Below are 24,785 nucleotides of genomic sequence, written 5' to 3'. Positions count from 1 at the left end.
GAAAAGGCGAATGATTTTGAAGATAATCTTCGGGAGTGGACTAACAAAATCCTGCTTCATTACACTGCTGCAGCCGTTCTTCTTGGTTCAGTTCTTCTCTCTGAATTAATATTGAATGTAGCCGTGTTTTTTTGTTTGTATTTATTGAGTAAAAGGTCGTCATGTCTTGATGTTGGCACCAAAGGCACAATCTGGCACTTAATGTGAATAGTTAGATGCACTGAAACGCACTTTAAATCGATTGAAACTGTAAAAAGGTCATATAGTGACATGTTAAAGCGATATTTCTGCTTCAGTCTTAATAAATTTGGCTTGTAAATGTAAAAAAAACGTATGTTAATGGCCACATAATTTAAGATTAACCTGTCACTGTTTGGCTTAGGGAGGTAAGGGGCCGTCTCCACTCCCCCTACTGGCTTGCAGCGGAAAAGCAACCTTGCAAGAACAGAACGGTCGACCCAAAATCAGAGGTCTGGGAAAACCTTGGGTCGCCGAAACACAAATCGCTTTACGGCACCACACATATACACAAACACACACACGTCTCAAAGCCAGGTTACCGGCTATAAGATAAAGGCAGCTATAGCGTTATTTCAGACGTTTATCGTCTCAAGAGCGAGAACAAGGGGCCACGCGCGAGTAAACATCGGAGGGTCTTTTTTTCCGAATGGCGAGAACTGTTATATCTTTGGGATAAATTCTGTTCTCTAAGCACATGGCTCCATGGCCAGAAGAGGTGTCAGCGATGAGGTTTTACGACAGTGACGATAAAAAAGCGCTAGACATAAGAGAAAAAGGCTAAAAACTGAGCAGAATTGCAAAGTTCTGCTTTAACTGACTTCGTCTGAGAATATTGAAAACCCTGTTAATACTCCACGCTACTGTATTTATGTGACTCCTCTAATACAGAGAGGACACTGTAAAAATAATGACGGTGATTAAAAACCAATAAGAGGTTTCAAAAATACATCACTGAAGTAGGGAAACGCAGAGCTGCACAACAAGAAAGCGATCAACATGTTTTACGTCAGGACCTGATTCATCTACACAGCTGCAGTCATGGCACTCTTCTGTCGTCTTGGGTTGGTTTGGTGTTGCTGTTGGCGTCTCCCTGCCTCCACAGTGAAGCTATTATGGACTGGATCGTGATCCACCGGGTGCCTGTGCAAATCAAGATTCTCAGGTTTGTTGGCTTTCAGATAAAGAAGATAAAACAAAGTACTTTCATGTTGTTTTCCATTTACCTGGGATTGTCTTCATCCACAAAGTGACCCTACCTGTAGCCTCCACCCCCAGTTCCGCGCATCATAGTGTCGTACCGTAGTCCCCTGAGGGGAGGGGTAGGGGATGGGGGAACATCCTGTCTTAAAGGGCCTCTCTGTTGGGAGCTAGGAGAGGAAATAAAAAGGTTAGCGCACATCGTTTTCCATTGTATTTAAGCCTCCGACACCGACTCGCCCCTTCTTTCCACTTCTCTTAATCAACAAAAAACCTATAAGAATTTCATCCTCACACCTGTATCAGGATATTCTACTGATAGAATAAACAGCCCTCTTTTCTTTAGTATCTATAAAAGAAGAAAGCATTGGAAAGAACTGGATAAAAGGATCCATAAATGAAGAAATGACTACAAACCTCTGTATAAAAACTGAAAACAAACAAAGACAAACAAAAAGGAGTTGACAAGTCTGAATAGCCAGTAAATCTAACAGTGGTTTAGCAGCGGTTAGCACCGGCTATCGCGTCAACGTGAATGCATGACGTGTTTCCATGGCGACTGACCGGAAAAAGAGCCGTGTGGCGTCATGTTTAGTGTCTGAGGCACCGTTTACCAGTTAGCCTACAGTCGAACTGGAGCGGTCTGTTTATTAAACGCAAAGAGCAGCGCGACAAATAACCAGCGTACCTGTGGACTGTGCCTCTGTTTTTAAAGTTTAGCGTTACTTTAGAGACTCATTTTAATGATCGAGAGTCACATAAACATGACGTCACACGTCGTCATGGAAATGCATCATGTGTGCCTCTGTTTTTAAATTTTAAATCTAACAGCGGTTACCAGCGGTTAGCGGCGGCTATCGCGTCAGCGTTAAAGCATGTTAATGCATGAGGCGTTTCCTTGACGACTGACCAGAAAAAGAGGCGTGTGACGTCATGTTTACGTGCTGCGGCACCATTTACCAGTTAGCTCCGTTAGCTCCTTTAGTGCCGTTAGCGCACCTACAGTCGAACTGGAGCAAACTGTTTATTAAACGAAAAGAGCAGCGGTACAAATAACCAGCGTACCTGTGGACTGTGCCTCTGTTTTTAAAGTTTAGCGTTACTTTAGAGACTCATTTTAATGATCGAGAGTCACATAAACATGACGTCACACGTCGTCATGGAAATGCATCATGCGTTAACGTTGACACCGCTAACCACCATTAACGTGCCCAGCGTTACATGTGCTACAAATTACCTGGGGAGAGGAGGGTAGTAGCCTGGGTCAACGCCCCGAGGGTCACCTGGACGTGGGTAGGGCTGGCCCTGTGGAAAGCCAGGGTAAGAAGGAGCAGACTGGGCGTTGGAGTTGGTGTAGGGCATGGGCGGCTGTGGGTATCCCTGCGGGTTCTGAGGAGGTCCAGGGTAATGACCAGACCAAGGCTGCATACTCGGGTACTCGGCTGGATCCAATGGACCCCGTCTACAGAAGAGGGGAAAAACATGTTAAGTTAAACAAACGAGTTTCAAAAGTCATAACGACTGCAGTGACGCTTCACTCATTTTTGGCTTAATGCGATGAGGACAATCAGCGAAATAAACATGTTTTGTCCTCCACGTCGCCGCTGAATTGATACGGTTTTAAGCTCTCATTCTGCCCGAAATCACTCACAACAAAACAGACCACAAAGCAACTGCCGAAAATATATTTTAATGAGCGGGGAAATGTGAGGACATTTTAATACTGTCAACTAAATGGCTGAAATATTCATGAAAACCTGCTGAAATCTACTTGTTTTGGACTCTGCGTTTGGTGGTGGACTGACACACACACACACACACACACACACACACACACACACACACACACACACACACACACACACACACACACACACACACACACACACACACACACACACACACACACACACACACACACACACACACACACACACACACACACACACACACACACACACACACACACACACACAGAGAGAGAACTCATCCAGTCAAAGATCACATAGCAGTCCACACACACACACAGCTGTGGTAATCCAGTCCAGTCCTGTTAAAATATATTGATGTCTTCAGCCCAGTGGAAAGCAAGTACACAAACATGTCGTCCACATAGCTAACATTACAAGGTATTATATTTTATCTCTGTGTCTCTCTATCCCCCCTCACCCCCTCGTGACACTTTCACTCTCTTTTACAGACTTAAATGTAGCTTCTGTCTTAATACTTACTATTCTACCATTCAAAAGTTTGGGGTCACTTAAAAATGTCCTTATTTTTTAAGGAAAAGCACTTTTTTTCCTCCAATGAATATAACATTAAATGAATCAGAAATACACTTTATACATTGTTAATGTGGTAAACGACTATTCTAGCTGCAAACGTCTGGTTTTTAATGGAATATGTACATAGAGGCCCATTTCCAGTGTTCTAATGGTACATTGTGTTTGTTAATCGCGTTATAAGGCTAGTGGATGATTAGAAAACCCTTGAATACCCTTGTGCAATGATGTTAGCACAGCTGAAAACAGTTTTGCTGGTTGGTTCTTCTCAATGTCTGGTCAATGTCTTGACTATATTTTCTATTCATTTTGCAACTCTTTTGATGAATAAAAGTGTGACGTTTAATGGAAAACACACAAAAAAATTGTCTAGGTGACCCCAAACTTTTGAACGGTAGTGTAAAGGCGACCATGGAGACAGAGCGACTGACTCAAACAAATATCCATAAATCCTCACATACACACACACACACACACAGACGCTGAGCGCTGGTGGTCTCCATGCTGACGCCTGTGTGTGTGTGTGTGTGGCGATTTGGGTGGTCATGAGTGGACAGTGACTAACTAACGACATGCCCGTCATGTTTGGGGTGTCTGCTTCTTCCCTGGTGTCTCCATACGCGCCATGATGGCGAGTGTATATGTTTGTGAGGACATTATATTTCTGCTGCTGCTGTCACTTCATCCCTCAAACCTACGTGTCACCTTGTCCTCTGGTTTTACTTCTTCGTCTACACTCATTGTGGGTAAGTCTCAAATGTCTCCGTTTCGTGACAGTCACAGCCGTTTTGTCTGCTCGTCTTCTGCCCCGACATGTCGGCGAGCCAGCTGTCCCACATGTCCTCTCGCTTTCTCTGTTTTTGGACATTCACCGGCTACAAAGTCTGTCTGGAGGACAGCGTCTGTATACCTGCGCACATATCAGCCATGTCAACGTGTCACTCAGCCACACAGTCGCGGCAGTAAATCTAAATCGGAGATGAGAGCGTCAAAGAGTGGTGGAGAAGTGACAGGGGAGGTGAAGAAGGGCAGGGCAGGACAGAGATGGTGGAGGTGGAGATACAAAAACAAATATTTGAAAAAGAGGTTATGAGGCAATGAAGACACTCAAAGGAGAAAATAAACTGTATATTATCAACTTCTCCTTGAAAGCTTCTCTTCAACGTGATTTGTTGCTGTTTTGACGCTTTCAATCACTTTTTACCAAATTAGGAAGATGTTACTTTTTCTCGAAACGAAACCTGACAAAAACAATTTATTAGTAACAAGCCTGTAAACAGAGCCTGACGAGACAACTTGAAGACGGGAGGGAGAAAGAGAGAAGACAGGGGAAGACGAAGGAGTGACATTGAGAAGCAAAGGAGGAGAAAATGAGATGAAAGTAAGAAACAAGCAGGAGTAAAGGCCACGTTATATTTCTCCGACTGCGTAACCACGGAGACCCCTCGAGCCTTCATACTTCTCCGTCGTAGTGACGGATACAGATACGCACTGCAATTTCCCTCCCGATCAGTAGGGGTCGCTACGCAAGGTTGTTGTGCTTTTGGCTACAGTGAGAAATGGCTGCTGTTGAAACAGTTGCCGTTTCTCACTTTTCTGTGTCCCGGAACGCAGTTTTAAGATAATTTGAGGCGAGAAATTAGCCATTTAGAGTCTAAACATGTGCTGTGTGTATTAAGATATGACGTATTTATAGTTTGGCAGCGACGTTGTCGGCGGTGATCAGCTCCGCCTCTGTGGACGCTCGGTGCGCACTGTGAGCATGTCCTGAGGGCCAATCGCAGCCCTTGCCGTCTCCGTTGTCCCTTGACGGAGTGACAGACACTTAAAAAATATTTAGTGCAGCCGGAGAAGACGCAGAGGCTCTCCGACAGGCTCTCTGGTGATGTAGACGGGTCTCCATAACCTACGTAGAGCACAGGAGTATAAGTTGGGCTTAAAAGGTTTAAAAAAAGACTCATTCCGTGTATTTAACACTGCTGGTTGGTTATTAATCTGACTCTAATGAATTATGTGAGTGTTGCCTTAGCTGCTCATGATTTCATGCCCCCCCGTCTCCAAACTGCTTTTGCAGTGGTAGGCAAACACTGATACTCTGTAAATCAAGTGTGAAGACATCTGGTTCATGTTGACAGTTTGTTGGACGTCTGCAGGGACGAGCGTTTAACAGTTTCATTTGCTGTGTAAAAAAAAAAAACTGGACTCAAATAATTGGAATAATACTAATTACTAACACTTTTAATTATCAATAAATAGTGAAACCAATTTATGAAATAAGAAAGTCCACTTTTTACTTGCTAAATGTTCAATTTATGTAAATGTGTACTGTCACAGTGGCCATTTCCCCCCAATTTTCTGGCATTCAAATAGGTTTTTGATTAAAAATCAAAACAATTAACACGCTGACAAATATTGAAAAAATAATCATTAGCTGTGGCCCCCGGAGTCTTGGAGAGCTTCCATATTGGGAATGGAGCAGGAATCCAATGGGAATGTGCTGTAAATCCTTTGGCAAGTTTGGAATTCTCCCTCCAGGAACCCAGTGAGTACTGCACAGCAGCTGGGGATTACAGGGGTAATGAGGATGGGAACACATTACACACACACAGACACACACACACACAGACACACAAAAAGGCAGCATTGGATGTAAAATGAAACTCTGATGTAGATATACGGTGGGAGCCCAAACACACACACACACACTTTGCCTATATACAGGGTTAGCTCTGTAATCATCCTCTCTCAAACCCCACATACTCTGGAGGAGGCAAATTGGTGCACAGCTGGAGAGGAGTTAAGACCATATGAGGATTCTGGTGGTGTGTGTCTGTGCACAGTGTGTGTGTGTCTGTCTCTGTGTGTGTGTGTGTGTGTGTGTAAGATAACAAGTTAGAAACAGATGTAATCAATCAATGAGAGCAAAAATACCTGGCACTCTTACAATTGTAAAAACCAAGATACAAGAATGAACGGGAGACTTAGGGCCAATTCCAATTCCTATATTAACCCTCGAGCTCAACCCTTAATCTTAACTGGCCCTCAAAACCAAGTGTTGAGGGTTATTTAGTCACTTAGAAATGGGACACCCTTAAATGCAGATACGTCTTCAGACTGTGGGGGGCAGAATAACGCGAAAGCTGCGTCCAGTCTGTCAACTCCAAAAAAGCAAGAAGAAGAACACATTTACGATTATTTATTACGATCCGTTTGTCAGTCAAGTTATTAGGTTGTCAGTTAGTTATAAGATGATACTCATACAAATCCCACAACCACAGACATATTCACCTGACAGTTACCACACACCACGGCTTATTGAAAAGTAAACGATAGCAAACGATCGCTTGTTATCGGCTATTGACAAAAGATCGTAAAATGAAAAATAAATGTTACGCAACAATGACGTCAGTAATCCATAATATGGGCCTAAACTAAGATAATACAATGGTTTTCATAATTTTTATATCTCTATTAAACAAAGAAAATATTTAATTTGTAGCGTACTCGTTTCGCTGCTTTCGACGCCATCTTTTGTTATGTCAAAACACGCAATGCATTCTGGGTAGCAATTGCTCTCAAGGGTGGTCTCGGAAAATCTCAATATTGAGGGCGATACAGCCCTTAAACTTGCCCCTCAACTTAATTTTTCTGAGAATCGGGACAGCACTTGCACTAGCGGGAGCACGCATTTTTGAGATTGAGGGTTAAGATGGAATTGGAATTCACCCTTAGTTTGACGTGAAAGTCAAAACTTACTTCCTGGAAGTAGACGTCTTAAACATTTGTCAGTTTTTGGGGAAAGTGCACTCACAGGTGAGGTATTTAAAAAAAAAAAGTTAAGTGGAAAGACTCTGACAGTAATTGAGAGTAATGTGAGGCTTTCTAATTCCCGGTATTTAAGAGATTTCAGATGGATTTCAAAGGAAACAAGGAGTTATTATAATGTCCTCTGCACCTGCCCCTCTCTCTCATAAACACATACACTTTCACTTAGTCGTTCTGAAAGGGGCTGCACACAGCTGCTGCATAGACACACACATGTGCGCACACACACACACACACACACACACACAGCCTGTCTATAAGACACTTTAAGACATGACGTGTCGTAACGTTCCTGAGAGCCGATGGCAGCCACGCTGCAGATGGATCGTCGCGATACGACAAACAACAGTGTTTTTATGAGTCCTCCTCACACCGCTTTACCTTCTGTTGATATCCATTTAAAATTTATTCCGGGTTTAAGGTCTGGAAAAGAACATAATTTATTCAAATTGCATTCAACGGCGTCAGATTCTTTGTCAATGAGTGTCCTGGTATTTTGACAGTGTGGTAATAAAACAGATTAATCGCTCAAATTGTTCCGCGACTGCTGTTGTAATGTCATTCTCGGGAGAAGAAGAGAGCCGCCGTGATGTAGCGTCCCCGGGGTTAGACTAACTTTAACTTTGTTTCGTCTTTCTAATGCGATACTTCATTATGAAGCTTTAATCACAAAGGCATCATACTCTAAACAATAAGGCAATAAAATCTTAAGTGAGAAATAATGAAGGGTAAGGGGAATACTTTATCGCCGCGCAATCGTCATCTAGCAAAACGAGATCAAATTCCGGCGTAGGAAGATGACTCCGCTGGAGTGAAAATAAAACTGGTGTCACATTTTTTTTGGGAGCTTTTCCAATTATGAACTGCTTTTCAGCTGCTCGGTAAATCAATTTGAGCTTAAACACATCAATATATTCTTAATTATAATTAGGGAAACATGTTGTGAGATAAATCTAGGAACAAATAAATGAATTTCTGATAGAAAATATGAACAAAATGTGATCTTAAGGGGGAATTTGAGAAGCTATGACATGATTTTGTCATAACATTAAGAGTAAATGACTGTTGGCTGTTATTGAACTGTCACATTTTCTAACTAACGGGAACACAGACTTGAGCAGCAGCTAACATTAGCGTACCCCCAAGAAAACTATTTAACTTCTATACTTTATATTTTGTTTATAAGTTGTTTATAATGTGAGTTATTTACAGTGTAATGTATACTTTTTTTTTTAATTGAACTGTTACTTTGTCTAACTAACGGGGACACAGACTTGAACAGTAGCTAACATTAGCGTTAGAACGCTAGTTGACGCTAGCGCTAACTAGTAGAAGTTCCTGCTGTGGGTTTAGTAGCCCCAAGAAAACTATGTAACTTCAATACTTTATATTGTGTTTATAAGTTTATAATGTGAGTTATTTACAGTGTAATGTATATATAATTTTTTGCTAAGTTTAAACAAAAAAAACGTTAGTTACAGAATTGTATTGTTCTATACATTTGTCTTATAATGTAGGTTATTTGCAATGTAATGTATATTTTTTATAAGGTTTTTATATATATTTTTTAAAGTTATTTACAGTATTTTATTGTTCTACATATTTATATTAGATTATAATGTATGTATATATATATATATTTTTAAAAAGTAATTTACAGCACTTTATTGTTCTTTACATTTATATTTTCACAGTTTATGTATATTTCCGTTCCTACAACAATATAAAGAGAAAATTTGAATTTCCTGCCATATTTACGCGATTAATCCACAGCTACCCTGTGGTTAATCTGATTAAAAATTAGAATTCTTTGACAGCCCTAATTAATCTATAGATATTCTCCACGTCGCAGTAACGCAGGACTGTCAGCCATCGTGATTTCACCGTGATTCGGCAGTCGTCTGTGGTTAAATACACTGAGCTAATCACTCTAAAAGCTGCAGTGTGAGCACGGTGCACGCAGGTACAGTATCTACGACATCTCCTCACACAGAACACCAGCCAAGTCATTACGAGTGGCGCCTGAAGCAGCACAGAAAGGTCTCGCTGTTTTATTAGCAGAGGCCCAATAAGACACTAAGCTGTTTTCCTACTTCTAGTTAAGTGGTTACATACTGTGTGTGTGAGGGTAGGTGTGTTTATGAACAGAGATGCTGCTCTGTTGGTTCAGCTGCCACTGTGGGTTGTGCTTGTGTAAGTGTGTGTGTGTGTGTGCGTGTGTAGTGACCTACAAACCTCCCTTGCCTCCTGACCTCTTGAAGTCACATGACACTCAATCAGTTCCCACCAAACACTTAGACGAAGGGGTCAAAGGCTAAGTAACGGTATTATCAGTCAGGATTTGGGGTGGGGGGGGGCATACCTAATGCGTAGACATAACATTCGGGCTCTCTAAACCATTTGGCAAAGTTAACGACATTTGGTTAAGATCTGGAGCATAAGTCTTATATCATCGTGAACATCAGTGATGTGGGTTAAAAACACTTCTGTTTTGCAGGAAATTAGGCTTTCAATTGGCCCTCGACAGAGGTGACAGAGTTCAAAAAAGAGCCCCACACAAAAAAATACCTTAAATGTAGAGTTTTATTTTGTATTTTTCCCCCAAAATTAAATGTTCTGTTTCCAAAGCACCAGCCTTGAATTTTGCAACATGGTGGACTTTGTTGAAAGTGACATTTGAGTAAAATATTGTAGGTAGGAAAGGATGATTTTAATTTTAAATAATTTCTAATACTGCACTGTAACATCTATAGAGCTTTGATGCTCTTGATTTTATCATATTTATCTTTTTATTTTATTTTTATTTTTTTTTGAAGTTTTTATTTTTTTGATGTTATATCTGAATTTTATTTTATAAACGTCTCTTTTCTATGCTTTTTAATTTTTAATTTCAAGCACTTTTAATTACCTTAAAGTGCTATATAAGTACAAAACTATTTACCATAAAAAACAAAAACAAAATACATTATTTATTTTTCTTTCTTCACCTATCAACTAATTATTAAAATATACCAAACAGGCAAGGGGCAATGGAGGAGCCTCCAGGCAAAAAAAAGGAGACAAATCTTCATCTGTATTCCTCACAAACTTCCAAAGAGAAGCAGACAGAGAGAGCAGATGGATTCAGAAGATAAGAAATCAGTGAAAAGAAGTCAAGGAGGTGTGTGTGTCTGCAGGACACGAGGAAGACACAAGAATGAGACGACTCACACAGAAAGAAGGGATTGTCTTTAAAACAAACTGTAGATGAAAAACATAACTTTTGGATACAAGAAAAGTCCTCTGACAGTCACTTAAAATAGAGGACAGGAGGGGGGGGGGAATATGGCTGAGGACGACAGGACACTGATGAGGAGGGAAATGAATGCGGGGAAATAGAGAGAGTTTAGATGTGAAAGCTGCATTAAGAAGCAGACATGATAAATGGGCCTACAAGCAGACGTGATTGAGCCTCGCAGATGGAAGCTGAGACGGAAAACATGAAAGAGAGAGGGGAGGAGGAAAGTAGCAGAAAATGAGAAAGGAGGTGGAAGTAAAAAAAAAAAAAAAGGGTGGAAGGGATGAAACAGGGGTGAATAAAAGAAGGAAAAAAGGCAGAGAAGCAAGTGCTGCCCTCCAGAGAGCTGGCATGCTGAAGGTCAGCATATGCTGAGAATAATAGGCAGTACTTTAGAGGAGTACACACACACACACACACACTTGTTCATACAGTTCACGTTTGAATGAAACTAAACACCTTTTGTGGCTCCTCTCTGTCTTTGTCAATAAAGTTCTGTCAAACATGATTAATCCACCTGGATATTATGAATTACACACTGACAAGTGCAGGAAATTAACATGATTACATTCCCCGTGTGTTTGTATATAACATTAGAAATATGTGCGCGTGTGTGTGTGACGGTGAATTTGCGTCAGGGTGTGTCACACAAAGTAGTCGTTTTAAAAAACACAGCTCAAGTGAAATAAAAAAGGATGAATAGGGGTGGGAATGAAATGAAATTGACCAAAGCAGGGTGGAGGGAGTGTGAATGCAAGAGTGCACTAATATAATACTGCAAAGTGTATGAGGGGAGAAAAAAAAAAGCAAGAACAAGAAGAGATGGACCATGAGAGGGAATCAAAACAAAGTCGAAACATTTTAAAAGAAAAGTACTAAAAGAAAAAAAAAAGAAGAAAATGAAATGGGAGAAAGACAGAGGAGAAACCCATTAAAGGGAAGTGAGAGGAACTGAGGGATGAGAACCTTCCAGATGGTAGGAGACTGTTGCCTCGGAAACACAGAGAGGGCAGAACAATGGGGATTTGGAGTGGTTTTTCGCATCCCATCATAATACCGCCATGCCATTTGGAAACTGAGCGACGAAGATACAGCCAAAATTGCAGAGACTGACAATTTCCTGCAGGCAGCCCCTCAACAAAAAAAGACAAAATATCCACATTTTAAATGAGAGATGAGCCGAATTTCCAACAGTTTTATCGGGTTCATCATGAAATAAAAGAGTTTTGCATGTTTCTGACCATCTCTGTGTTTCTGTCATGTCCTTATACTGTACGTGGCCTGTATATATCACATTATTGTCTATGGATTTGAACAGAACATCTACAGTAGCTGCCAAAATAGGGTTGTTTTGATTCCAAGTGGCATGACGTCAGCAACCGGAGCTCCAGTAAACAATATTTGTCCTGTATAAGCATCATCCATAATATTACAACTAAAATTTACTCTTTTTCTTAACTATAGCATATAAAGGCTAAAAGAAACTTAAATATCACCGTGTTGTGTTTTTGTGTCTATCTGTGGAGCACAACATTACTCAAAGTAAAGGTGACATTAAGTTATTGCAGCATCATATATAAGCACTCATGGGTAGGACGGGTGGACTACTTCCAGAAACATAATGAAATCAATTACTGGTAACACGGTATTCCGTTTCCAATAGCTTCCATTATATCACATCTTGAGCCAATATAAAGCGCTGCCTTTAACAAGATGTAATAGTCACAGGCTGGTAACATTTTGCTCTGTGCACAACCACAGGATACAAACTGATGACAAAATTACAAATCTGTCTGAAGCCACTAATTCGGTACATGAAGAGGAGTTGGGTAATTGTGCTTATAAAAAAAGGAAGATGTGCATACCAGGGCTGCCAACTTTTGAGAAAACCTTGACGTGAGACATCATGGCATGCGGGGCAAATGTATGGCTAGCCCAGTTGAGGATAACACTACACACCCAATATTTAGAGTTAGGGTTTAACCCATTTATTTATAGTAATATTTTATGCATCCCAAGTTTAATAATGCTATATACAATACGCTTTATGGATTATTAATGCTTAATACTCATAATGCTTTATACAATAATAATAATATGGTAAACAATCAAGATATGGGAGCTACATTCGATCCTACGACCTTCCCAACAAAAGTCCAATTACTTACCCACTAGATTACCACTATTATTGTGTCGTTACCGGACTTGTACTAGAAACTCGATCCGTTCTGCGCATGTGCTTGGCTGAATTCCTTGCCCCATTGACGCTCGGACACCGCTCAGTATGGTAACTCAACTGTCTTGGTCTAGCTAGGTTTCTATTGTAAGATAAAATAAGATACAAAAGAACTTTATTAATTCTGAAGGAAAGTCTTGTTCCAGAGTTGGTCCAAAATTGATAGGATCGCAAAATTCTTTTATAAAAAGTGAAATATAAAATGTCAAAAGTGTCAAAATAAAGTGAAAGAGTGTTGCAAATCAATGACATGATGTAATCTAGATATATATTGCATATGATCATAGGTTAAAAATGGTAAATGTAGTACAATTGCAACTTCAATAGGAAGAAAAATTAATTGTATATAACAGTAATACAGTCCTTATCGTGTGTTATTTTATTACTTTAACTATTTTATCTACTTTGATGTGTTTTTCTGACTCTACATATGACAAACTCTTTGGATTTTGATTCTCGACTGTTCAGAACTGAACGTATAAATGCATTCCTTCACTAACTGGACTTCGCTGGTTTACTTTAATGTCAAAACGTCTGTCCCCCGTTGGAAGTAACGTGAGCCGCTTCCTGTTTCTCCAGATCCATAAATCATCAGAACAATTCGCGGGTCTCTTCAAACCGCTATCAAAGAACAACGCGGACGCTAAATGATCATGTTGCATGTCTCGAGTTTGAGTAATGGACGACAAAAACTTTTTTACTGCGCACGCGGACATGTTTAGTTATCATCAAACTGTTGCGATAGATGGAACTTTCGATTTTTGTGTAAAAATAGAAATAAAAAAATGCTTGTGGGACAGCAGATGGTCATTAGGCTGATGCCAGATGTGACAGTTTCACAGATGCAACTGTAAAAAGTATGACGCATAATATGTCCTATCTTTTAGAGAAGAAGTAAATAACATTTAATGCCGAAAAATGAAAGATTGGCCAACTGCTGTAAAAAGTTTAAATAAAAGAAAAATAATAGTCAATACAGCGTCTCCATTACCAACTGTTGACAATGAAAAATGTGTGTGCAAATTTCCCCCCAACTCCGCCAACGCCACACGAACACAGCGTTGCTCAACACCAAGTCAACTCCAAGATGCCCAGAAACCTGTTAAACATTTGCCAGCTGGGTCCTGAAAGACTGATTTCCTCCCTCACCCCAGGGCCCTGACATATGAAAGCAGATCATACTCTTGTCATGTCGGGACCCAGCGGTTCTGCAACACATTAAGGGTTGTAACCCAACATTTTCGAGTCCACAATGGAGATCAAAGCTGTGAACAGAACTCTTTAAAGCAGGCAATGGGTGAACACATTAGAAACACTAGAAGCAAGGGACAAGAGAGGGTCAAGAATGAGAGAGGGAGAGAGGAGAGGGAGGGGAGGTTGGGCAGTGTGTAAGTGGAAGGGTCTTTCTTGGGATCATCTACATGGCTAACAAACAAGCACAGGCTCCATGAGTCCAGAAACACACAGGGAAAAAACACAAGCGGACAATGGGGTGGTTTGTGTCTGCAGTTGGTGGAGTGGTCTGGGAAACTCTCAGCGCCGGTTGGGAGGTCTTCTCAAGAGAGAGAGAGATGGAGGGAGAGGGAAAGAGAAAGAGAAGTGAGAGCGATGTCCAACTTTTTCACTTCCCTCGTCAACCAACAATGCCCTTTTCACCCCGAAAAGTTTGAGCGAGAACGAGGAAGAGGGGGACGAGGCGGCGCCAAGAGAACAAAGGGAAAGCAGAAGGAAACGGACGAAGAAACATTATAAAAACAGACGTACAAACAAGACGCAGTATGACATCTGCTTCCTAATTACGAGTCATCTAATTACCATTATAATAAGGAAGTCACAACCTTCCGAGAAACCTGAGTGACAATTCTGATTGGCTGTTTAAATCCAATAAGAGTAATAACAAGGACAAATGGGAAAGGGTGTTTGACTAATCCAATTGGGTCAAGGCTTGGTTTTGAACAACAGATAGCTGTGGGGTTTTTTTCCAGGGACATGGATGGAGTCACATGGACATGAATGAGGTCTTCGACTGAAACGTGGGCTGATGGAGAAGAACAGTGTCAAGAAACATCAGGAAAACACACTCTATGATTTAGTTAAGTAGTTGTTATATGATCTTGTGAGTTGGTTTTCTACATTCTTACATTATATCATGGCGACACTGACTTGTGACTTATTCTAAGCCTAACCCTAGGGTGAGAGAAACCCTTTCTCCAACCCTAACCCTCGGAGACATATTTTACCCTATTTCTACAAGTTAACCTAGTTCCCTGATGTCCTAATGAACATGTCTGTGACATGCTTTGGTCAAAATACCTTAAGGATGAAGCACCACAGCAGTTCAATCACCCTGCCAAAACAGCCCTGTTCAGAACGCTCAGTTTTGAATGCTTGTCTCTTTAAATGCAAATGAGACACAGGAAACTACGTCAGCGTCACTGAGGCTGCGGCAGCTAACAGCAGTTAGCATTTGGAAAAGCCACCATTTGCCGACTCGAGCCGGCACATTGCCGTCTTATATAAAATGTATCCACTGGACACGTAAATCCTCTGAGGCTGGAAGTTTGTGTAGAACTCTGTGCTGCACTGTGCAGCCAAGAATAGAGCACTTCGCGGACTTCCGCTCTTCCGGATACTATTGCCCTTGCTGCAGTATTGCGTGTTTTAGGGACAAAGCGGAGCTCCAGGAGACAACAATTCGTAGCAATGGGTGCGAAAGTCAACATGCCGTGTTTTATCTCCTGTACTTGGATTGAGGCGGACCACAAAAACATGAGTGAGTCATCTGTTTTCACTAACATGATTAAAAAGTTGATTTTTGCATCATACGTCCCCTTTAATACGTCGTGTAGGACACCAAAACAAACTGTGTCTGTGTGTATGAGAAAGAGAAAAAAAGTGTTAATGTGTTGGTAATGGTGCACACATGGTAAAGGCACAGCCGACTCGCGTTTATCATTCACAGACTCGCCTGATAGCCATCTACTAACCCCAGCATGACTTAAACTCACACACACACAGGTGCATCGCCCACCAACAGTAACAGGCATTCATGCAGACACTGAAGTCACTGAAGTTATTTCAAAACAGATGCGAGTTCATTGTTGAACATTAACCCCTGAATTAGAGAGCGGTTGCATGCCATGTAACCACGGCTTCCCCCATGTTCAACTCAAACCAGGAGTGTTTTCTGAACGCTGTGCGCCTCTCTTTGTTTCAGCCACTTCTGTGCTTTAATTTAATAAAAAATACAAATAACTTTGGGTGTTATCACCCCCTAAATGTGGTTCAGAACCAGTGGTTCCCAGTCATGACAAGGGTATGAAAAGCTTTCATATATCTAGGCCCTGGTTGAAGGGGGGCAGGGTTTTTTCTTTCAGGCTGATCTACAGAATGTTTAACAGGTCTTTGAGGAGCCTGGAGTCAGAAGTGGTTGTCACATGGGTGGAGGTACAGTGACCCCCTCTGACCCCTCTGCTGTTGGGGGATGGGGGAATGGAGGCATGAAGGGCGTAATTTCAAGAGAATGGAAGACCTTTCGGGGATTGTAAGTGGAAGGACATGTGGTGTTCATGTCTTTGCTTCTCTTCCTCGTCCGTGTCTTGTAGAAAACCAAGCTTTAGCGTTTTTATTTGCTGAATGATTATCATAAATTAATACTGGAAGACTCTGCTTTTGATATAATTGTGTCAGATTCTTCATTCTGTTATTTCTCAATAGCTCAACATGAACTCTCTGGTGGACACCCTGTGACAAAACACACGGATTAGACGACTGAAATGCCACGGAACATTTTGTTCTCGTACACTTTTAACATGTTTGGAGAGAACCTAACCTCACATTTAGACATTTCCCTTCCTTAAGAAGCATAAAAAGGGAGTTCAAAAACACAGGAAGCAGGAGGACAGGGAAATATGTTGCTGTGGATGTCGAGCCAACCCTGTTGTGCTAGATTTTCCATTTTATGTAAGATGTGCAGGGAGTTATCCTGTGATGACGCAGGACAAAAAGACTTATGGTGACATATTGTCCCTTAAATAACATCAAACCTGGCTTCATGATTCAGATGCTCAACTGGAGCTGAATAGCAAAGTCAGATTTAATGTATTGTTTCGTCAGAAATCAAATTTCCAAACCGCAGAATCATTTTAAAGAAGAGGGGGAAAAAATATTACAGTGCACCTCAACAAACTCATCTTCAGGTAATGCAGTGACATTCGCCGACAGTATCTTTAAGTTAAGTGTTTCGACTTCAGGCTGGGGAAACGTAATTTACTGCCGCTGGGTCGTGTTTTCATTTTAGAGCCATCGGAATTCTCATCTCTCTCTCACACACAAACACACAGGTTTAAAGTAATCATTAACTATTTGGATAACCGATTCATCGTTTTGAAGCTTTTTTCATGATTAAAACAAGATTTCCGATTGTTTTAGCCTCTTAAATGTGAATATATTCGGGTTTATTTGCTCAATTTAACAAAGAAATCATTAAAACTGAATCCTTTTAGTTTGTGGACAAAACACTGATCAACATTTTTAAAGTTTTCTAACATTTTATGGACCAAATGATTAGGATCATTTAGGAAACTGCATTGACTTCCATTGACATCCTAAACAAAGCGTTATCTCTTACCTTAACCATCTGCAATTAGTGCCTTAAACCTTTCCACAAATAAAATCTTAGCCCCACATGTGGTTCTGCCTCATTGGGAGCAGGTTTTGGCCTCCATGAGGACTACTGGCAACTACCTGACAAGGTCAGTATTTATGACAGAAAGGGTCCTAAAGAGGTAAAAAACACAACTAAGCACACACACACACACAGAGTATGCTGTATTTACCTGACTTTGAGTCGGACTCACACAGACACACAGCCCTACAGCTATTTCCTGGACTCACTTTTAAGTAATAAAACCACAAACTTTGAACACACAAACACACACAGAGGCGAAAAAACACACAGCCAATATATGTCTTCATGAGGTCAACAGCCTGGATGTGTTTTTTTTTCCTGAACATGATTTATTTCTCTCGACGCTCGAGTGAAAATGACAGCAGGGGAAAGAAGAGCAGAGACTGAGATGTAGAGGAAAAGGAGAAAGACAGGAGACAGAGATACAACTCTCTTTTGGCCTTTAAATCTCTGTAAAGGAAAACATTTCTGGGTTATTCTTGTATTCATTTAAACCCCCCCACCACCACCACCACCGCCCTTTTCACACTGGTGATTAAAATAAAAATAATTAACCTCCTGTTGCATGAAAAGTGTCTCTTTGTAGAAACGTGCTGCTTAGAGCAGATAAAGCTCGATGTATTGTCTTAATCTGACGACAGATTAACTGTTGGTGACGCGGTGAATGTTTTATATCTCACTACAGCCATGTAGACACTTTTACAGGTCGTCAGTGGCAGGAGGAAAAAATGACTTTCAAACATGAGGACGACATGTAAAACTGGCACGGAGTTTAAGGATTACAGTGCATCTCTGTAAGTGGAAACAGAGACAGGGTGTCCTGAATGTGTGTGTGTGTGTCCAATTTCCCAAGGCTTTTCAGATACCACAGCCAGACCTCAAAACTATCAACACTGTTCCCGCTCCCATCTGCCAAAGTCATCACCCACACACACACAGAGCAAGAAAGACAGAAGGAAAGGTGTGAAACAGCCATCCCTCTCTATTTTAACAGAGGTGGGAACCAGGGCTATAAACTTTCTAACGCTGAAAACTTCTGTCTGTCATTTACTGCGACTTCCTCACGCGCTCATGTTTACACAAACACACATTTGCTGTTGACTTGTTTGTCTGCTGAAGTGTTGGTAAGTACAGGCACGACACAACGTGAGGAGAGACGACTGAAACTTCAACTTGAACAGATTCAAAGGACCTTCCTTTTTATTTTTATATAGTTTTTCACTTTGGGTTTTTATTTCGGTTGAGTTTAAGTTAATTCAACAAATGATTTAGCAGTTACAGTTAAGTTTTTACTTAGTCTTAGTCTTTCAGGTATTAAGAGAAAGCCTCGATTTCAAATCCTTTAATTTCACTCTTTAACCTTTAACACCTGCAGTATGTATTCCAAAATGAAGTTTTGGAAAAATGAAGACGAAGCTGAATTTCAGTTAACTCATTTATTTTTTTCACCGCTACTTTTAGTTTTAAAAGTGAATTAAAACACTGCAAGTTGGAGTTTCAGGAAATACATAGAAATGGCATCAGATCGCTTACGTGGCAACTTTTAAAACCATATGTTACTGGTTAACACAGACTTAATCATCTCGGGAAGAGTGACGAGCTTGAAACTTTCTGTCATTTGTTCATGCAATTAGGAAAAACACTAAAACACGAAAGGAACATGTAGCATATGGAACACTCTGGCTCCATATGCTAAGATTTCTTGTTTCTGAGTCATCAGGACCTCAAAAGCATCATCACTGTGGACTGTATTCTGAAATATCTCATGGTTTGTAGAGAGGCAAGAATAAGCCTCGAGCTTCAGCCTATTCCTGCTCTTTGAGTCTGTGTAAATACGTACAAATATTCAGACAAATTGTTGTGCTTTGTTCTTCATATCGTACAAGCAGAAACAAATCCATATCCATACGTTACAAAGGCCACCACAGCCTCGGTGGATGAGCAGATCCAAGAGGCAGGGATCAGTTTTCAACCCTTTTATGATTGTGTCCACCCCAGGGGAGAAGCTGAGGTGAACGCCAGGATAAAACCTGAGGCCTCCAGAGACAAGAGTGGAAGACGGGATGGGGATTTAATTAAAGGAGGAGAGGAGGGGAGGAGAAGAAGAGGAGATAAGAGATGAGAAGACAAGATGAGAAGAGGAGGAGATAAGAGATGAGAAGAAGATAAGAGAAGTGAAGAGAAGAAGAGGAGATAACAGATGAGAAGAGGATAAGAGACGAGAAGAAGCGAAAAGGAGATGAGAAGAAGAGAAGAAGTGAAGAGAAGAAGGGGAGATAAGAGACGAGAAGAAGAGGAGATAAGAGACGAGAAGAAGCGAACAGGAGATAAGAGATGAGAAGAAGAGGAGATAAGAGACGAGAAGAAGAGGAGATAAGAGACGAGAAGAAGAGGAGATAAGAGACGAGAAGAAGTGAAGAGGAGATGAGAGATGAGAAGAAGTGAAGAGAAGAAGAGGAGATAAGAGACGAGAAGAAGAGAAGAGGAGATAAGAGACGAGAAGAAGCGAAGAGAAGAAGAGGAGATCAGAGACGAGAAGAAGAGAAGAGGAGATAAGAGATGAGAAGAAGAGGAGATAAGAGAAAAGAAGAAGAGGAGATCAGAGATGAGATGAAGAGGAGATAAGAGATGAGAAGAAGGGGAGATAAGAGATGAGAAAAGAAAAGAAGAAGAGGAGATAAGAGATGAGAAGAGAAGAGGCAGTACCTTGGTAAGGAGGCGTATTGTCGTTCCACCTCTTCATAGCGCGGTGCCAACCGAGGATCTGTCCCTCTGCCTGGCATCTAGTGAAGAGAGAGACACCTGGTTAGATTTTAATAAATCACTTTGTCATATGACCATTATTATCAATACGTCACTAAAAAACAAACTAAGAGCAATTGTGTGCTAATAAAGGACTAGTTTAGAATAAGCTAAACACAGGGATTTAAAGTTTCATTCGTCTGAGGTCATTTAAGGTGGTCGAGTGTGGACTCTTCATCGTCCTAGATCAGGTTACTTTAATATACACATCTTGAAGAAAAAAGGACAGAGTCAAGCTTCTGACAGTTCAATCTCGCTCATTCTCGCGGCGCTTCCACCCTCACACACTTTCCTGCTTCTCCACATTATTTCCACCACACACACACACACAGAGACTCTCTCTCAGAGATTATCCTCAGTCTATTCAGCAGGGAGATTCCAGCTGCCGCCGCGTTCCTTAAAGAAGCCGACTAAACTCCCCCCAACGACAACTTCAACAAGCTCCATTAACACACACACACACACACACACGGATGAAACTTTCTTTGCGGATTGTAAATCAGACTTTTTTCATCCCAATGTGGGGCGAGAGAGTGAGATATGACTCTATGAGTGACTGTGAACTCTGTTCATGATATAATACTCATAATATGCAGTATTAAAGAGTTCTTTCAGGATCCCTGATACTGAATCTGAGAGTTTAAGCCTCTTTTCGATAAAACAAGAGCCCAGTATACTATGTTTATATTCTTTCTGACAGTGTTGCAAAGTAGTGAAAACAAAGGGTTGAAGGTTTCATAGAAAACTCTTTTTTTTAAACTCAAGGTAACGCTGCTGACGTGCAAGGTGCCGTGAATTAGATATTACTGACCATGGCTTTTTCTTCCGTCTCGTCTATTCTCAAGGAAATTGATGCCGGGAGGATAAAAAAAGAAGAAAAAAAAGACTTTGCTGGTCCTGCTTTCATTTTGAACACCTGTCTTTATAGCTTCTATTTCTCAGGGTCGAGAGAAATGTCTGATAAGGAAGAAGGAAAGAGGCACGGAAAAGAAGTAAAATGAGTCAAAGAGAGCGGGGTAAAGGAGGTGTAGGGAAATACAAAGCCATTAAGCAGATGCGAAAGGAGAGCGAAGCGATGTGAATTCTAAAACGAGGAGCGAATGAGGTGAGGACGGAGACGACGGCAGGGTGAAAGGGACACGATTTAAACAAGATGTTTTTAAAAAAAAAGAGGTAACCGGAGGAAGTGAGAGGTAACGGGGGAATAGCCGCAACATCTGGTGGTGACTAAGAGATAACTAAGGGAGGGGAGGGAGAGCAAAGAGTAATGAAAGGATGGAAGAGAGGAGGCAGGTGTCAGAGACAGAGCGATTCAAATTGTTTGAAAAGGTGGATTTAAGGGATGAGACTGGCACAGAAGCAACACATCTGATCTCTTTGCTCTAAGACCTATGGTTTCTCTATGAAAAGGTCACATATTTTACATTTTTAATTAATGCATTAAATGAATAAGGAGAGCATTGGTTGGATTTTGCCACTGAAAAATACATGTTTCTGTATTCTGTAAATATTGTGGTCATGGTCTGAAGAATTAAATTAAACTTAAGCGGCTGTGACCATGGTAATGAAGTAAATGCCTCCCAGCTTTGAGGCTTATTATGGTTTCATATTGGTTGCAATGGGATGCATCAGGCTTTGGCTACAGGTACAATACCTGCAACGTGGAAGAGTTGGTCTTTAAAGGCAATAATAAGAAATAAATCTCACATTATTATTTAAAAAGCAGAGAATTTGTTTAATTATAGACAAGACAGACAGCGAGAGCGTAGCATGGTGCGCTTCTGCTCAAGTGTGTGGGTCTGTCACAAACCTGACGAAGAGCAGAGCAGCGCGAGTAAACACAAACAGATGAACGTGTGCTGAACGACCGTGCACGTGTGTGCATGTGAAAGTGAGGAAGTAAACACATCTTCATTTGATCACAACACACACACGGACACATGCACACACAATGACGTGTGCTGGGAAATATCACAGGACGACTAACATTACATGAAGTCTAATTGTATGAGTGTATGCAGCAACATCAACGGTTGAGAGTTAACACAGTATAATATATCGTCAATATAAACAGTTATCTTTGACTGTTGCTCCTGCTACCGACCCTGAACTCTGACCCCTGTCTGATTCATTGTTTTTCATACGTATTTAACCGTTTACATGTTTTATGTGTGTCCTTACCGCCTCTGGCCCTGGCTACCTGTTAACTCTTAAACACAGAGCGTACTTTACATGACATTGTTGGAAAAATGTTGTTATTACGGTAATTTTACTCGTGCTGTTGCAGGAAGCCAGAGAATCAGTGTCTTTGTCACCAGAGAGGAAAGAATGGCCTGTTTTTTTAGACAAAGACTCAAACAAACGTTATTTTAAACATGTTTTATACATTTTAACATACAATAAATTATAAATAACTGCCAGGTATTGAAAGTTTTTCTGGAAAAATGGTCAAAAGCACTTAGTCGCAGGACATTTTCTGGCCCTTTTATGGTTAAAATAAGCAAAAACAAAAGTCCAGACGGACATTCTGAGGCTCAGGTGTTAAAGGGTTAAAATAAAGGTGAGATAAAAACAAAAAAGAAGCCCAAGTCTCGTACAGCTTGTGTGTGTGTGTGTAGTTAAGGAGTCAAACAAATGTGGCAATCCCCAAAAGTATTCAGTCAGATTTGACAGCTACAACTACAGCTACAGTACCTGGTATTTGTATTTCTGTGAGTGTGTGCGAGACAAGACACACAATGTTCATGTTTGAAATGCAGCTACTATACACACACACACACACACACGCACGCACGCTACCGTGGCAGCAGTGTAGCACACTAGTCGGGATAATGGTCGAGTGAAAAAAAAACATTTCATGGCATGGTGAGCAGAGGAGGAGAGGCGAGGGGGGGGGGGGGAGCATGGAAATCAAGCAGTGGAGACTGATACTGAAGGGACAGCACACACACACACATACAGTAGAGAGAGAGATTTACACTGACACACACACACACTAAGAGGGGCTCATCTCTCTCCTTTCAACAGACCCTTCAATATACCCATAAAGCCAAACCATCACATCCAGCAAAGACCCCACAGTCTCTCTATCATATACACTGGTTCAAATGTCCTATCCCTTTTTAAGCTGTTTCAAGGATTTCAGGGATTTAGATCAAAAACACTTAGTCCAAATGTGAATTTCCTCTTTTTATTGTCTTCTAATAAACTCATCATCTCCTTCATCCTGCCATCACCTTCTCCCTATACACACTTTTTTCCCCCTTCATTAACTAACTTCCCATTAAGCAAAAATAAAAGGTTCCTCTGAGTAATGTTAAATCCCCGTTCCCTCACTCTGCGCTACCTTTGCCCTCTTCTATGCTGATGATGTTTTCTTATACTTCACCTTGCTTTTCCTTTCCCTTCATCTATAGTATGTAGTATTTTCCTCTTTTGTGTCATTTTCAAACCATGTCTTCCTCTCACTTCCAATGTCCTTTTCTCCTTCTGAGCATCGATTAAAGAGGAAGTCACTCCCTCTCTGTGCTGTCCTGTATTATTATGGCCACCACCACCACTGCCACCACCACTGCCACCGCCCAGCCTCCCACCCCTGCAGGAGTCACTGAATAAGGGATGGCTGGTTCTAATCCGTATCAGACATATCGTTCTGCTCAGCCAGCACTTTGAGCTGACTCAATTAAAACACAGCTCTGAAGACAGTGTGTGTGTGTGTGTGTGTGTGTGTGTGTGTGTGTGTGTGTGTGTGTTTTACTGCAGCATGTGATAATGCATTGTGAGCTTACACTGTGTTTTCAGTTTGGATGCGAGCCTCTTGATGACTGCAAACATAAACAGGCCATCATTTTTGGCTTGGCACACTTTATATTTGAATCTGAAATATTGGTTTTACAACAAATCCATAACTTAAAAGTCATCATTTGTGTATTAAACTTCAATAATTATTCAAAATATGAAACGCACGCTCTCTGGTTGGTTTGTTTATTTGTGCTGCTGTAGGCACAAAATGGCTGCCAAGGCCCTTGACTGATATTATTCTGACGCTACTAAAACCAGATTAGATGTGATTATACACTTATACAAACATAGTTATGGAGAATATTATACTCTATTTCTGCCACCAACAAATCACGTGTAGCTAAATTTTAGCAACAGTTAGCATAATAAAGATGGCAGACACAGTTTAAATTCTGGGAATGAGGTCCCGCCCCCCTTATGGGTGGGTCTAAAAAATGCGGAATTAGCTTTGCAGTTTCCAGACCCGGACCAAGGCTAGGGGACCCCATTCCCACAGTGTCGGCCATCTTTGCTAACAGTTATGCTAACAGGACCAAGTGTCACTGGTGGGCACATAACCAAAAAAAAAATGAAGATATTTCTTTACTGAGGTTAGGAAGCACAATGTTTCAAAAATACTACGCCTATTCTAGTAGTACAAATGTTAACATACTT

At 41.0% G+C, this 24,785-nt stretch overlaps 1 protein-coding gene across 1 annotated transcript in view; it reads right to left on the bottom strand.

The window, feature by feature from the left end:
- Positions 1–1,094: 1,094 nt before the first annotated feature.
- The window catches only part of LOC310943016 (partitioning defective 3 homolog B-like), a 179,838-nt gene continuing 156,147 nt past the window's right edge, over positions 1,095–24,785 (bottom strand). The window contains exons 24-27 of the mRNA XM_083908497.1: positions 20,235–20,311; positions 2,456–2,680; positions 1,245–1,388; positions 1,095–1,161 (exon numbers count right to left, since the gene is read on the bottom strand). Coding sequence (XP_083764623.1) covers positions 1,274–1,388; positions 2,456–2,680; positions 20,235–20,311 — 417 coding nt within the window. The 3' untranslated portion in view covers positions 1,095–1,161; positions 1,245–1,273. The remainder of the gene's footprint in view (positions 1,162–1,244; positions 1,389–2,455; positions 2,681–20,234; positions 20,312–24,785) is intronic.

This window comes from Microchirus variegatus (genome assembly GCF_963457635.1).
Source record: "Microchirus variegatus genome assembly, chromosome: 22".
Taxonomy (NCBI): Eukaryota; Metazoa; Chordata; class Actinopteri; order Pleuronectiformes; family Soleidae; genus Microchirus; species Microchirus variegatus.
This window is presented reverse-complemented; position numbering and strand designations above follow the sequence as displayed.